This window comes from Cheilinus undulatus, linkage group 20 (genome assembly GCF_018320785.1).
Source record: "Cheilinus undulatus linkage group 20, ASM1832078v1, whole genome shotgun sequence".
NCBI lineage: Eukaryota > Metazoa > Chordata > Actinopteri > Labriformes > Labridae > Cheilinus > Cheilinus undulatus.
Genome location: NC_054884.1, coordinates 5,078,187 through 5,094,242, shown reverse-complemented (window position 1 = coordinate 5,094,242; position 16,056 = coordinate 5,078,187). Strand labels below are relative to the sequence as shown.

At 39.3% G+C, this 16,056-nt stretch overlaps 1 protein-coding gene across 2 annotated transcripts; it reads left to right on the top strand.

Moving 5' to 3' along the window:
* Positions 1-253: 253 nt before the first annotated feature.
* On the top strand, positions 254-15,014 carry zgc:194990 (uncharacterized protein LOC568410 homolog). 2 transcript variants are annotated; one of them, XM_041816307.1, is made up of 11 exons: positions 254-343; positions 712-810; positions 1,815-1,906; positions 2,015-2,113; positions 4,641-4,748; positions 7,331-7,489; positions 7,675-7,815; positions 8,119-8,170; positions 8,496-8,522; positions 13,445-13,471; positions 13,562-15,014. In XM_041816307.1, exons 3-11 carry the CDS (start codon positions 1,844-1,846, stop codon positions 14,119-14,121), a joined length of 1,236 nt encoding a protein of 411 aa, XP_041672241.1. In that variant the 5' UTR covers positions 254-343; positions 712-810; positions 1,815-1,843; the 3' UTR covers positions 14,122-15,014. The 2 variants fall into 2 exon arrangements, with proteins under 2 accessions (XP_041672241.1, XP_041672240.1); XM_041816306.1 differs by having other exon boundaries at positions 659-810.
* The last annotated feature ends 1,042 nt before the right edge of the window (positions 15,015-16,056 follow it).

The following is a 16,056-nucleotide window of genomic DNA, read 5'->3' as shown; positions in this document are numbered from 1 at the left end:
TTTAAGTATGGCTTCCATTTTTTTGAACACAAAGAGGCTGTGGATAACACATTTAAAGGTGTCTGAGGATTAAAGTGCACGTATCAGTATCAGTTGAATGACCCTTCTCAAATCCAAATCCATAAAAGTCGCCATATTTGGACTCTCCACTTGTAGTGACGCAATAGCGACTCCACGCGGCTCCTTCTTTGAACTGCAGCTCGGTGGTACATTAAAGCGCGCGCTGTGGTTGTCTTTCCGCAGTTGAGGTGAGGATGAAGCAGGAGAGTACCTCTGAGCAGAGAGAGGCTGGGTTTTGGATATCGCTGAAGGAGCAGGGCAAATAAAACCCGCGTGTTAGAAGGTAAAATCACCACTTTGTTCTCATTTTATGTGAATTTCTAGAAGTTTTCCTCGTGCTTCTGAAAATGCTGTCAGTAAGTGATTTTGCTTGCATGCTAATCGTAGTTGACCATTTTGGAAAAAAATGCTCTCTGCTCTGCATAGCAGCTATTTTGCTCGTCTGCATTGCAATTCCACTAAAACATTATAGAATATAATGGAAAATGTGTTTTTTTTCCCACTGTTCATTCAGCTTTGAAAATACCCTAAATACTTTTAAGTGCTGCTTTCTGTGCACGGTTGATTTAAACTATCTGTTTATGTTGGTGGCTTGCAGGTAGAGATCGGTCCCAATAATAGAAGGTCACTACTTGTGTCTGTACTGCAAAGGTACCCATGGTAATCCTGGATTTCCTCTAATCTGGCAGCTCCTACATACACAGCTCCCCTGCATTGATCACGCGAAAATAAACCCTTTCATCAAACCAGGTGAGAATGAACACCTCTCTGAGTTGTTTTTTTGGTGATTCATTGTAATGACGTGTGCTTTTTCCACATTTAGCTTCAGTTGTTTTAACAAATTGGATTCTATATCAACTTAATTGATTAACAGGCTCAGGCACCAGGCATGTCCTTGTCCTCTCAAGCACGTGTTTAGACGTATGTAAACAGCTTTGACATATGACTCACAGGGTCCACCACAGACTATGAGTTCAATAACCAATTAAGTCATGTTTCATCTATGCACACTGCCTGATACTATGATAAAATACAGTTTCAGTCTTGGCTGATAGCCCTTCAGATGTTTTCTCTGCCAAAGTTCTCAAACTACCACCTCCATTAATTTTCCTCAGTCCTTGAAAAGTCAATACCAGCATCCTTTGGCTCAGCTGCCACCTCTTCATCACAGAAAGAACAGCAAATCCCCTCAGCGCATCAAACTGGCGTGCAGGGGTGGACTGCTGAATCAACAGCAAACCGGTCCAACGATCCCCCGCACCCTCCGCAGTCTTTTAAAAATGCTCTGCACTGCTGTCTCACATCTCCTAGGGAATAAATTTCCAATTTCAAGGCCATGATCAAGATGCCTCTACCCACACACGTCAGGAAATTCAGTTACTGTGCAGTATTTTCTGCCTGTTACTACATTGTTTCTACCTTAGCAGCTCACTCGGGTGTTTTTGTGTGTGCTGAGTGAGTGGGGGTGTCTCTTTTCTACTAATGTGTGGGTCCTCTTCTCTCCCCTCCTCCTCCGGTGATAGCTTTCATAATGAGCCCTCTGTGGGTTTGTGGTGCAGAGGTGTAGTGAAAGTTCTGCAGTGCTTATCTGTTTCTCTCTTTACACGCACTCGTACCTTTTGCCACCTCTCATAAATTACGTATTTCTGCCCCCTCATCGATTTGCGTGTGGGCGACGGGAGCCCAGTCAGCTTCACTTCAGCTCTGAGTGAGTGAGAGCCAGCGTACTAAAGCCTTTTATTATTGTACCACAGGGCATCGGCCACACTCTCCCGCTGCCAGCATGATGAAGGACTGCCTGCAGTTCCTTATCGAGCCGGCCAAGAAGCTCAAGATCCGGCTCAAGGTACAATAAACAACTCCTCTGATAGTCAAAGACCTGCTGCAAGTGCTGAGTTTGCTCCAGAATGTGCCTGTTTTTGGTCTTTTGTAATCATCAATTTCTTTGCTGCAGGAGTCTCGTAAGCGAGTGAAACTTGAGAAAAAGGAGCCGCTGGTGGAGAGTCAGGTCTTTATCATGGAATTGGCCCGAGAGCTGAACAAAATATGCCAGGTAAGCACTCTTGTCTCTTTCTCTTTTTAGTAGCAGGCAAACATGCATCTGTGACGTCTGACTCTAGAGCTTGTCTGGCTTGGTTTGGACAGCGTTGGAGTCTGGTGTCACTGACACTGATATATGGAGATGAATTTCTTATGTTTCATAATCAAAGCTTAATGCTACCTCACTGATACCGGATAATAGTAAAGATGGACAGAAAATCAAAGAAAAGTGGGGGGAGACACTACACACACTCTTTTGCTTTTTCAATGGCTACCCATTAGTTGAATTTCTTCAATTCTACGGCTGTTGAAAGATAAATTTGAAATTGCAGTAAATCTCATAATTTCTGTAGATCATTGCAATTAATCAGACAATTTTTATTGCATTTAAAATTCCACTATTTTGCTATTTTTGCTATGTTTAATCTTTTTTAATCACTTTTCTTACCCTTTTCACCACTTTATTTCAACCCATTTTTGCAATTTTTGATCAATTTTTACCACTGTTATTATTTTGCTTCTGTTAACTTATTTTGCCACTTTTATCCCATTTCACCACCTATACTGCCCATTATTGCCAGTTTTTGTCTTTTTGCCACTTTTTAACCCTTTCCAACACCCTTTCTGCCTGTTTTTGCCTCTGTTAATCCATATTTTGACACTTTCCACCTAGAGGTGGGAGAAAAAATTCAATTCTTAGATGCATCGTGATGTGGAGGTGGGAGATTCTGAATCAATTTATAACATCCCATTATCGATAATAATAAATTATTTAAATATTTAATACTGTGGAATAGCAGGAAGCTGCCACCTTTGGTTCAATGCAATTCTAAATTTCCAGTTTACACACATCTCCCATTAAAGGATAGTGGAAATTTTACTTATTTCTTTTTTTTTTACTAAACACAGATGCATTATTTTTATTATGATGACACAGTGACAACAACAGAAACAGAAATTTAAAAAAAAAGTGCATTAAAATGCATCAATAATCGTTTAAGAATCAAAATTATAGCCCTATGAATCGTAATGGAATTGAATCGTGAGGTGCCTAAAGATTCCCACCTCTATTTCCACCTATTTTTCTCTCTGTTAACACATTTACTGCCACTTTTTACCCTTTTTCACCACTTTTGACTTAGTTACCAACTACTTGTTCCATCTTTTTTACCCTTTTAAACCCATTTTTGAAACTCTCTGGCTATTTTTTCCGTTATCTAATTTTTGCCACTTGTATATTAATTGTTGTAAGAAAGGGGGTTTATATTTTTAAGAAGGCTATGAACTACAGCATAAATTAATACAAACATAGTTGATATGATAGGACTGGTTATAATTCAGGTTAAACAAATATGGTTAGCACAGCTCAACATTAAAATGGGCCATGGTTTTGTGGACCTCCATGGGCTCTAGAAAGCTTGGTGTCAGTCCACTAGTGATAGTCCAACTCTGTAAAGTCAACTGATATAAGCTTGGCTCACTGTAATTACAAATCCCATCATGCCCTTGGGCAGAGTGTCTAGGTGTGTTTAGACATTTTCCATGTTTCAGTGATCCCTGCTTGGGTTCTTTTGCTCATGCATCTGGTGGATTACTTTTGTTTTTGATGTGAGACACATTTGAAACATGAGTGAAGTTATCCACTGAGTTCCTGCATGTGACTTTAGGTGCTCCTAAAGGATGCATAGTGTATATTCTTCATCAGTATGCATTGTCTTGCTGTGAGGTTGACTCTCTGCTTTGTTCTTTACAGAGGAGAGTTACTGCAGCTCTGTTTTAATGTAAAATATTTTACCTTTAAAAGTGTAGTTCAACTTTATGAGGTATGGACTGACAAAGACACTTTTAAAGTGTTAAATTTAATCTATTTGAGTTTAACACTGTACATCAAAGTATCTTATTATAAATTAACAGAACACAATGAAAACAATACTTTTTTTTCTTGAATATTGTTAAATATGTCTCGCTGAAATTAAATTCAAAATTACAACTGTCTTTAAATCAAGGTTTGCTTCAGCACTAAAGCAGGACCTTTGATAGAGTCAGATTTCTTCAGTTGCACAGAAGAGAAAAGGAAGATTTCATGTTTGTGTTAAACTGTGGAGAAATTCACAAAACTAAAAATAATTAACACGTTTATCCCAGGAGAATTAGCCCAAAGAAATCAGAAATCACTGTTTAGAAGTTTAATATTTAGAGTCTTGGACCGAAATGTCTAAATTGATATAAAATGACCTGTTTATGTCTTTTTTTTTTCACCTGTAGTATGTCCAACAATTTTAAATTACTCAGAGCTCCTCACACACTGTGCACTTAAATCCCCAGGTTATTGGTTGAACTGACAAAGACACAATAGCAAACTTTTTTAAGCCACCTTTATTTCAAGAATTATGTTTCTGCCTTGGTTTTCAGTGTCTTTTTTAAAACTAATAATGTCTTTCAGCCTGTTTAGGGCTGATGGTATTTCTGATGAACAGAACTATTAAATCTGTCATCAGTAGTTTTCACTGACATTTTCTCTTTCCCCACATTGTCTCCAGAGGTCAAACATCCTCAGCCACATCTGGACCAGTGAGGACATTTGGCCGGCCGCTGTGTGTCGTGATTTTATTGTGGAGTGGTCGGCTGTGCTGGAGAAGAGAGTGCAGGTGTGTTGGGTTTGTTGTTGCAGATTTAACCTTAACCATTTTGGATTTTGTCTCTTATACTGTTATACTCTTATACCGGCTCCTTTTCGTAATTTTTAGCCTCTTTAGTTTAAGTGGACATAAACTGAAAAACATCGTAGTCTAGTTTTAGTTGATAAAAAGTCCTTAGAATTTGGTCTTCATTTTTAGTCAAGGCATTTATTTTCTTTGAACTGATTTAATCCGCCAGATTTTGAAATTGACATAAATGTAAAACAGTCATAATTGACTTTTATATGACAATTTTGACATAACTTATAGGAACAGTGGAGAAATATCAGGGATTTTTAGTGTCCAACAATCGAGCAATAACATTTTAGTCTTGCTTTAGTCTCTGTGATAACACTAAATTTATTATTTGAGTGTTTTTATCCCTAAAGATCTGTTTTTAGCTATTCTAAGTCTCGTCTTTCTCATGAAAATGTAGTCCACTGACATTTTTATGCATAGTTTTAGTTGCTGAAGTTAACACTGACTTACAGTCAGGTTTTTTTTTTATTTCAGTGTGAGAAAAAAAGATTTTATTCCATTGGGTTGTAAGGTACAAAATATATTTCACTAGTGAAAGCACACTATTAGGATAAAACTGACTGGAACTAAAACATAAGTGTCTGCCCCAGTCTGAGGCACAAATCGTGACTCTTTTTTAATAGACGATAATAAAAAAAAATGAAAAATGACTTGAGTGGGATATATAGGTTGTTTAGAGCAGGGATCATCAACTGGCGGCCCGAGGGCCATATCAGGCACCCAAGTCTTCCCATCCAGCCTCCAGAACATTCTTAAATTCAGAAATATAAAGTGGAAAAATAGGTTGATTTATATAAGGTACCTTTTAAAAATTCCCTACAGCTATTAAAAAAAAAAATGAGATTGACAAAAATGGTCTGAAATGGTTTAATGTTTGATTCATTTTACAGAAATATGCCTGTCACCTATTGTTAGCAAATATGATACATGATAAACACATATTTTGAGTTCATTATTGATTAAAACTATGGTTTTCTTTTGACCTCAACACTAAATATATTTTTTTGCACAGGTTTTTCTCCTATCAGGGCACACCTTTATAGCATTCAACTCAGTGATGTCGAACATAACTGCCCTGGAGATATTCAGCTAAAATATCTCAATCGCCCCCTTGTGGCTGGCTATGGTATCTTACTTTTAGAGGCTAAAAATGACATACATTTGAAATGAAATAAATATTTTCAAAGTATGTTAATTAGACCAAAATGTCTCTGGATTTAAGTTTATTTGAAAATCCAGTCCCAAAGCATCCACCAAGCAAAACCTGGCCCTTGTATAACTGTAGATGACCCCTGGTTTAGAGTGTTGGATGAAGTTTGAGTGAAGTTATAGACTTAGTGTCTTGAAACCAGCAGTGACAGTCACCATAGCTAAACCCTCAGATTCAGACCAAAGGTTTGAAGAGACGAGTTGACACTCACACATGCTTTCTTCAACGTTCTAAACTCCTGTCAGTTCACATCGCTGTGACTGAAGGAGACAATGTCATTTTGAAGCATCAGCTCCCGAGGTCACTTAGTTTAAAGTTGATATTCCTGAAGTTATAGCGAAATAAATCTGTCTCTACAAAGAGGCTAGTCCTGCACATTAACAACAAAAATTTCCACAGTCAAATTTAGCTTCTACAGCCTTGAATTTCTCATGTATTATCTCATGTAGGGCTGGGCAATTAATCATAAAAAATTAAATTAAATCACAACATGGCCTGCTGCATTTTTTTACATAAGGTGCAATATTTTTAAAACCTGAAATGTGCGTCAAAATATCAGTATAGAACCTTTTTAAGCAGCTGAGATGTTGTGCATTACATATCATACAATCATCAAAGTGCTATATTTTAAGAACAGTCTACAAAAAACCTACTTGGTCATTTTTATATGTTTTTCTTATTAAATATGAGAATGATGTAAAAATGATCACTCCCTTCAATACAACAATTCTTAATAAATTTGCAATGAGTTAAAATCATCAGTTAGATATTTTTCACAATTGTTTAGCCTTAGTTAAATCCAATATTATGTTAGTTTTAATATACAGTGATTTATTGCTCGTTTGTTGGAAAATACATAATATGAGGAACTTAAGAAATATTGCATATCAAATTGCAATCACAATATTGGGAAAATTTATCACAATTAGATTATTTTCCACTGTGCGCCACATGGCACTGTGCATAGCTGATATAAACAAGAGACTTTTCATAACAATATTTCTGTTTCTCTTTTATATTTTTATCTGCCTTTGGGGAATGAGTACATCTATGTTTTTTGAAGTTTTAACACGAAACTGCACGTTTATTCTCCTGTCTTCTCTATCAGCTGAGAATTATGCTGCAGCTTGAGGTATGCTGCAGCATTTTCCCCTCTGCATTGGTAAATTTATGCACCTCTGCCTCAGCCTCAACTGCTTCCTGTCTCATGCATCAAGAAAAAAACACTTAATTGTAGATAGCTGAAGATTCTATTTGCATCAGTTTTCTAATAGTTGCAGCTCTGTTTGTGTTTATTATTCAGCCAAGAATCACACAGTCTGACTACCAGTATGAGAAACCAGAGAAGAAAGACTGGAAAGAACAGCTCCTCTGCATCCTGGAGTCAGGGGGGGAGTGTGACATGGGGCCCCACAAAAGAGTCATCATGGACTGGGCACGGGAGATGAAAAGCAGACCTCAGGTAATAACAGACGATGAGGATGATGTGTACCGGTGACTTGGTGTCTCCTCTGCTATTAACCCAGTTCTCTCCATGCATCTGATAGGGATGATTAAGTCTCACCCTGCCCTTGTCAATCACCCCATCATAATACTCAGCAGCGTGAGCCGACTTTGTTGTGTAACCCTGACTGTGGTTCTTTCAAGCCCACAATCTGGCCGGGGGAGCCCGTCCTCATGATGCTAGACGACCTGGAGTTCCAGTGGAAGAGGGGTCGTCTGCCCAACCTGCTGCCCGCCATGGAGCTCATCATGCTGGCTGTGCTGAATGCTGACAGCCCTGTGAAGGTGTGTGAGTTTGTCACATAACACCCCTCATTAGCATGTGTTAAATTCTGGCCTTGTTACAGAACCAAAGAACCTGTAATGATTAATGACTGGATAAGCAGTGGACCAGTTGCACAAGCAAAAATTCTACATACTGTACCTTTAATTAGCAAAGCTTGATAACATGACACACTTACATGATTTCATTATAGTAGAGTGTGAGGCATTATGCATGGTTATGAAACCTAGTCGAGCTAATCTCTTTATCCCTTTGTTAACCTCACCTTGGCCTGCTTTGTCTGTATGTGTTGTGATTGTGTTTAGGAGGATGTGACAAAACAATGGCTGGTGAGAAAGCAGAGGAGCCAGAGGATCGGTGCGTGCATTTCAACTCTACTTAACAAATGAAAGTCATAGACACAACCAGGCTTTAATAAAATTACATATGAAAGAGTCAGTCAGCTTCAGGAGGCTGAAAGGTCGTCGCTAAAGTGTGAATCGCTATTGATTAACATGGCATGTGTGCACATAGAAGCACTATTGACTTAATTAAATTCTAAAAGCGCTAAAACTTGCTGAGTCATTTTCATTAGAAGTAATCAGGGTCAATGTTTGATGAAAGGGGAGTGCAGAAAAGTAGCTTACGAGAGCTTTGTGGTGTTTAGAGTGAAAGTAATAACAGTGTTCACCTTTTCTTTCAGATGCTGTCCGCTACATCCCTCATAGTGGTGAGTGCAAGTCCTGACTGCTGTTAAAACTGACAAAGAAATACTCTAAGCATTCAAATATATCATCTACTTTCATGATGCTGATTTTCACGGGTAAAGATTAATGCTGATGCTGAAATTTTCTTACATGCAGGTGGATCTAAAAGTGAAATATTTATATAGTCTAGATCGATGGTAGGAATGGGTGGTATTCATTTTTCACAGGGGTATATGGTACTGTCAGGTGTTTAAAAGCTACATTATGCAAGCCCTTGTTGGCATGCACAGCAAGCAGAGCATGCAAATCTATAGGCGTTTCATTAATGCCTTTGACAAAATGCTTCAAGTCTGTAAAAGAAAACATTTTTATTAGGCGATGTTAACAGGAGCGCTGGGAGTGATTTATAGTTGCAGCATTGTTTCACTATTTAAAACTGATTTACAGTGCCTATAAAAAGTATTAACCCCTTGGATGTTTACCCTTTAAGGATTTTATAAATCATTTAGGGTCAATATAATTTTTTTTTTTTACCAAAGTCAAAGTGAAAACAGATTTCTACAAAGTACAATTCATGAAATATGCAGTGATTGTAGTATAAAGACACCTGTGTATGGAAGGTTCAGTCACTGGTTGATCAGTATTCTTTGCTACTATTACACCATGAAGACAAAAGAACACTTCAAGCAACTCAGAGAAAAAGGTTATTGAAAAGTGTAAGTCAGGGGATGGAGACAACAAAATCCAAAACACTTAACATCCCCCAGAGTTCAGTTAAATATATCATCAAGGAAAGGAAGAAATGACACTTGTGTAAAGCTGCCTGTATTAGTGGTGTCCAAACTATGGTCCGGGGGCCAAATGTGGCCTGTGGCCCATTTTTGATTGTCCCCCTCAAAAATTCTTTAAGTTAAATGAAATATGGCCCTCAATAGAGAACACCTGCGCTACACTTTATTATTCTTCTCAGTTTCAGCACATGGCAGTGCTACCATGCTTATACTGTAAACATTTTGACATGAAGGATTTATTGCTGTTTTTTCAGGACTAAATTGAGACGACTCTATAAACAGTAAAAATAATGGCATCCACAGGGAGTAGGTGGCCTAGTGGTTAAAGGCACTCCCCATGTACGTGGGCGGCCTGGGTTCAAATCCAACCTGAGGCCCTTTACCGCATGTCTCTCCCCCACTCTTGACCCTGTTTCCGACTCTATCCACTGTCCTCCCCTATCTAATAAAGGCACAAAAATGTCCAAAAATAAATCTTAAAAAAAAAAAAATGGTGGGGACAGCATCATGCTGTGGGGATGCTTCTAAGCATAGTAGAAATTTGTTATCACTTTGATATTTAAGAGTTTTTTGTTTTTTTTTTGTTTGTTTTGTCAAAAAAGCCAGATTGTATCGATCATGATTGATTTATAAAATCAGTAAAAAGGTAAAACATTCCAGAGGGTGAATATTTTTCTTAGGCACTGTAGTTACAAAAGGGCATGCACACATTTGATTTTTACTTCATTTAATTCCCAAGATAGATAGGTACATCACTGACTGAACTACAAGTCACTGGTCTGCAGATCATGTGTTTGATTGGGGGGTCAGACATCTCACACTTAGTAGCTGCTGAGAACTCAGCACTCCATGAGGCTCCAACCTCATGGAGTGCTGAGTAAGCATCTTAAACTCCTGTCAGAGGTTACAGGTGACTGCTGGAAAAGTGAGAAAGTAAGAGCCTGGTGCTGATTCAAGGCAGAGCTTGAAATAGCAGGGCAGAGAGAGAGAGCGGAAATCTTACGGCTTAGACAGGCTGCCAATTTGGAGGATGTTAGTCAGGTGATTGGATAATGATGCGTGTCAGGTGTGAAATCAGTGCAGGTCAAGTTGTCTGCCAAGTGTCCCTCCATTTTTTACGCTGAGGGAAGGTGGCAAGTCTTACTGTTTTATGTAATATTCTAATGTGTAACTTATGTTTTTTTTTTTAAATAATAGATCTTAGTGTGACTAGTTCATTAAGACCAGATCTGGCTGGATAATTAAATATCTATCATCAGTTGTTCCATTCACATTTAAAGCTATGTTAAAACTAGCACTGTCTGCATTAATGCAGTCATCACAAAGGTCCAAAATTAGTGCATAGGTTTTTTTATGGCATTAATCAAATGCTTTACTGCCCCTTTTATCCCACTTTGATTCAGATTTTGCAGCTAAAGTGATGTAAAATAACTCCACCATCTCTTCTTAATGTCTCATTTTAGTTTAAAAATCTCTCAGACAGCTCAGTGGATGGGTTAAGATCAAACATTTCACTTTTTACTCTCCTCTTATTTTTATATCCAGAAGATTTAGGATTTAGCAGATAAAATTCATGCCATAATCTGCAGTCTACCTGAAGTTGCTTATTTTCTTCCAAAATAAAATCAGCGTTTTAAATGCAAAATAATAAAATGTCAAAATGTGACTAAATATTAATGGCAAGTAACGATAAAAATTCTGAGATCAATTGCAATGACAAAATAAATCATTTGACAGCCTAATTTTCAATGAAAATTTACAAAAGTTGCAAATTATGTCACACTATACAGATTATATATGGTAAAATAAAATAGATTTTAGATTATATAAAGATTATATAGTCTGACTTAGAGACTAATGCTGCTTTCCATTTGTCTTGGAACTCGGATGTCAGAGCTGAGATTAACATTACAACCGAGATAAGTGTGTTCCAGTTGCTACTGGTTGGTAACTCAGGATAGTTGCTCCAAGTTTCCGGGTCGAAATTCAGAGTTTAGGGCACATTTTTGATGACATTATTTCCAAGTTCCAAGATTAACTGGAATGCACCAAAATACAAGTTTTAGGCATGTAGGGCCCTTGGAACATCTACAGTACAAGTAGGGGGTCGTGGCAACCCTACTATTGGCCCTGGTGGTACCCCAAAGGCCAGCTCATACTACACAAAATCTTGACCCATCTTGTCTCCGCGACTGTGTGCAAGTTCACAGGTCATCGGGGGGGCGGGTCAAAGAGTGTCAGTCACTTTACAACGGAAGCGCTCTATTTGACTTTAGCATAACCTGGCACGCCAGATGGTAAACCTCTCATAGACAGCGTATGGGAAAGGGCAGAGCCTTTGAAAAAAAAACTCAGAGGTTGATTGGATGAATGTTCTGTCCGTCACATCTTTACGGGCCAATCAGAGCAACAAAACACGTGATGTAGCCGCTACCAAGGGGAGTAAACTCCACAGAGAACTGCATAACGCGAACCATGGCAACTGTAGACATGTCAGTACACGACTTTTGTCGTTTAGAATAGAAAACAACTCACTGCTGTTCTTTGTTCTTCTTTCAACAAAGAAATGTCATCAAGTTCTGATAAAACTGACGATTTAGCAGCATCCACGCTCATCTCTTCCTCCGTAATTGCACCGGCCTCTTGTTGCTGCTTGCATACGTCACGACTCTACCATGCCTGAAAGCTGACGTTGATTGGTCCTTTCACTTTCTAACTGGGCCCAAACGGTTCAGATGGGAGCTTTGCAAGATGGATTTGCCAGTGAGAAACAAGGAAACGGGCGTATCTATCTGCTTTGCAAGGTTAACTGTAGCAGTCTTAAGCTTGTAAAAGAAGGAAACAAGAAACAGTTATGGACTGGATTATGGATAATAATTTTGGGTGTATCAGAAGGAGGACAATATGGACTGGCTCTCCTTCAGATAGAACTTAAGGTATGCATGTTGTTACGAAAATAAAAAACAATAAAAAGAACACACTAGTTCCCCAGAGGGAGAAACAGTAGGAACTCTTGTAAATGATGATGCAAAAATAAGGAGCAAATGCTCTCCTGCAGTTAGACGTTGGGATTCACTTTGTTGACATTAGGTCAGGGTGTTAAACTAGATGACTATGAAAGAAGAATTCTGACATGCTAGTCTTGTTGAATCATAGCTGTGGCGCGTCTGGCATGCATCGTTTAATTATGCCACACTTCAGTGTGTTTGTCAGCGCATTCGGTGTGGGTTTTAGGGCTGAATAATTTTGGAAAATAATCTAAATGCAATTTTTTTTTCCCCAAAAATTGCAATTGCGATTTAATATGCAATTATTCCTTAACTTTCTTTTATTCCTAAACAAGGGCTAAACAATTCTGTAAAAGTGTTTAATTCTGATGATTATGACTCATATTGCAAATTGGATATGAATTATTGCATTGAAGGGTTTTTGTCATTCTAATATTTGATAAGAAAAAAGTACAAAAATGAAGAAGGTAGGATTATTTTGTAGACTTCTAAAAAATGGCACTTGAATGATTGCATATGTTATGTATAACATCTCTGGTAACTGGTATTTTGACACAAATTTCAGGTCAAAGAAATATTGCACTTTCTTCAATTTGAAAATTGCAGCAGGCCGTATTGCGATTTAATCTTATTTTTAATTAATTTCCCAGTGGGTTTGTTTTCTTTTTCAACTGAATATTTTACCTTGTCCCAGGTAATATGCAAGGACATTCAGATCACAACTGAATTGTGTCAATCCTTCAGCGCCCAATGGTGCCTTCAGGCAGGCGTGCTCACTACATCTATGCCTTACTTCAGCCTACATTTTTGGCCCAAACATGCCTTCAACTTCTGCACGGTATTGAAAGGTGATTTAAGGTTTCTGTGAATCATAACACAACTATAGCTACCATCATATTACAAAGTCAGCACTGTAAGCTTTCTAACAATCAGCTGCACAAAGACATTTGTCCTTCTGATTCAAGTAAACTCAGTAATAATCCAGTGTTGTGCTTTGGGTGTAGTATTTACCACAGCCTATCATTTCTCAGACTTTGCATGAGCATTTGTGAAATGTTGACTGTCGGCCCTTCTGATGTTGCACAGTTGATTGACTCATGATAGAAAAACAGACGTGTTTTAAGAGCTTTTCTTTTGTTTTCACAGTGTGGAACTGGATTTGTGATGCTGCAGGTATGAAAAACATCTGTCTGATCGACTTTATTCCTTATTTTTGTCCTTTATTTACATTAGTTTTAACTGTTATAATTTGTCCCTCCACAGAGGATGTCACTCTGGATTCAGAAACAGCCAACACAGACCTGCTGATCTCCAGCGATGAAAAGCGCTTGCGGTGCGGATTGGAGCGCCAGGAAGTCCCACGCTGCCAGAAACGCTTTGACGGTTGGTGGTGTGCCACGGGCCAGGAAGGCTACACTTCAGGCCGCCACTACTGGGAGGTGGAGGTTGGTGAGCGGGATTGGCGTCTCGGTGTGGCCAAGGCCTCCGCTGTACGGCAGGGCTTCCGCACGCTCAACACAGATTCAGGCTACCTGACCCTGCGGCTGGAGAGGGGCACGGATCTGAAAGCTCTGACCGTGCCGGCCACCTCGCTGTCACAGAGCTTGGTGCCTAGGAAGGTTGGGGTGTACCTGGACTATGAGCAGGGTCAGCTGTCTTTCTACGATGTGGAGAAGCGCTCTCACCTGTACACCTACAACGAGAAGTTCACAGAGAAACTGTACCCGCTGTTTGGGACTGTGGAGGTGGTTAAAGACCTGGTGATAAGGCCTGCAAATGTCAGACAGCCATGCCTCTGCCCTGGGCCCTGCCTCTGGACCTGAACTTCTTCTGACACTTAAGTCACCCCTCATTTCGGATCCAAACTAAGCCAAAGAACCCAGGTTTCTATTCTGGACCATGGTTTAGGGAAATATCACCCAATGGCCAGGCTTTTTCTGTGGGAGATATGGAAAAAAGTCACCATCATTCTTTGATACACTATCTTTTCCTCTGCCAAACAGGGACCTAGATGGGCTGGCTCCAAACCTGGGATGTATTTTGATAAAGGCATTAGATATCGTAGGCATCAGCTGATGAAGATCTGCATTGGTATTGACTCCGGAAGAACATTTCTGTCATGATGACATGTTGGTTACAGGCTTTAGTTATGCTCACAAGATGCATTTTTGACTGATCAGATGATTTTATGCTAATCGCTTTCCTCGGAAATACAATTTACGGTCGAATGCACCTTAAAACTGTTACACTGAAATGAATATGGCATGTTTCACATGTAATGTGTTGCAGATTTAATCCTGTTTTTACAGTAAGAATATGCATATTTTTGAAAAGCATTGTATATCATGTCTGCATTCTCTCGTGGGCAAAGAGTAAGCATAGTGTAATTCAACTTGAAAAACTTTATTGACCATGCAGAAAATACATGCATAGGTTATTTGCAGAAGATGTCACCCAGCTGTAGACAACTCCCCTTGGGATGCAAGAAGTGATTTCTGCATAGAGAAACGCTACCAAAAGGCCATGTTTGAGCTGATTATGACTATGCCAAGCATACAAGGTGATAGAATAAAATCAGCATACCTTTGCGCACCATCAGAATCATCACTGCAAAGAACCTATAGAATTTATATCTGATGTGTATGAGTTGGAAAACATTGGTAAGTGTGATACAGAAAACGGTTTATTGAGTGGTGTTGCATAAAGAATCATGTCATTTGTTCAAAGTTTATTTTTAAATTCCATTGGTTTGAAAAGCTTTTGTCTTTTATGCCAAAAAAGTAATACTTAGATCTATTTTTGATGACTTTTTCACAATTTAGGGCTGAAATGAATGCTGTTAAAGCATGAAAGCACAGTAAATGGAGGTGCAAGCCACACCTTAGAGCCTGAGTGCTCAGACACAGTGCAGCTGCCGAGGGCTTTCTAATGCAGTGACCGTAAACAGACTGGGTTGATGCATGTGAAGAATTGAGGCTTACTGCTAGCGTCTTTGTCTCAGGCTTATGGCGAATGTTTGTCAGGCATGAGCTTATTCCTGCGGCTGTTATTATGTGTGCAATATTAAGATGCCAGATCAATGCAACAGTGTCAATAAATTAAATTTAAAATCTCCATTTTTTTTCTTGTCCTGGTTGTGGGACAGTAGACCAGCTCTTTACTCTTGCAGGACTTCTTGAAGGAGCATGGGAGTTTGCTCATTCAGTCTGAAGAGGGTTTATGATCATGTCCCTAGGGGGGTCATGTGAGGGGTACTGGGGTTCTGTGGCAAGCCATCAGGGTCCTGTATGACCAAAGTGAGAGTTGCGCCCACATCCCCAGCACAGAGTTGTCTCTGCTCCTCTTTGGGGTTTTCATAGCCAGGATCTCAAGGTGCAGTCAGAGGGAGGGGGGGTTTCTGGTTCGGGAAGCACAGAATTTCATCTCTACTGTTTGCAGATGATGTGGTTCTGTTGACCTCCAGCAGGAAAACAGTGCTTTGCTCCCTCAGGGTTGAGAGTGAGTCTTTGCCCCAAGTGAAGGAGTTCAAGTATCTCGTGGTCTTGTTCAAGAGTGACGATAGAATGGAACATGAGAAGAGGGAACTGAGCCAGAGAGCAAAGCTTTTAATTTACCACTTATTCTTGTTCTAACCCTCATCCATGGGCGTGAATTCTGGGTAATGACTGAAAGAATGAGATTGTGGGTTTAGGTGGTTGAAATGAGATTCCTTAGGAGGGTTTGGGCTCAGCCTTGGAGGCAGGGTGAGGAGCTCTGAC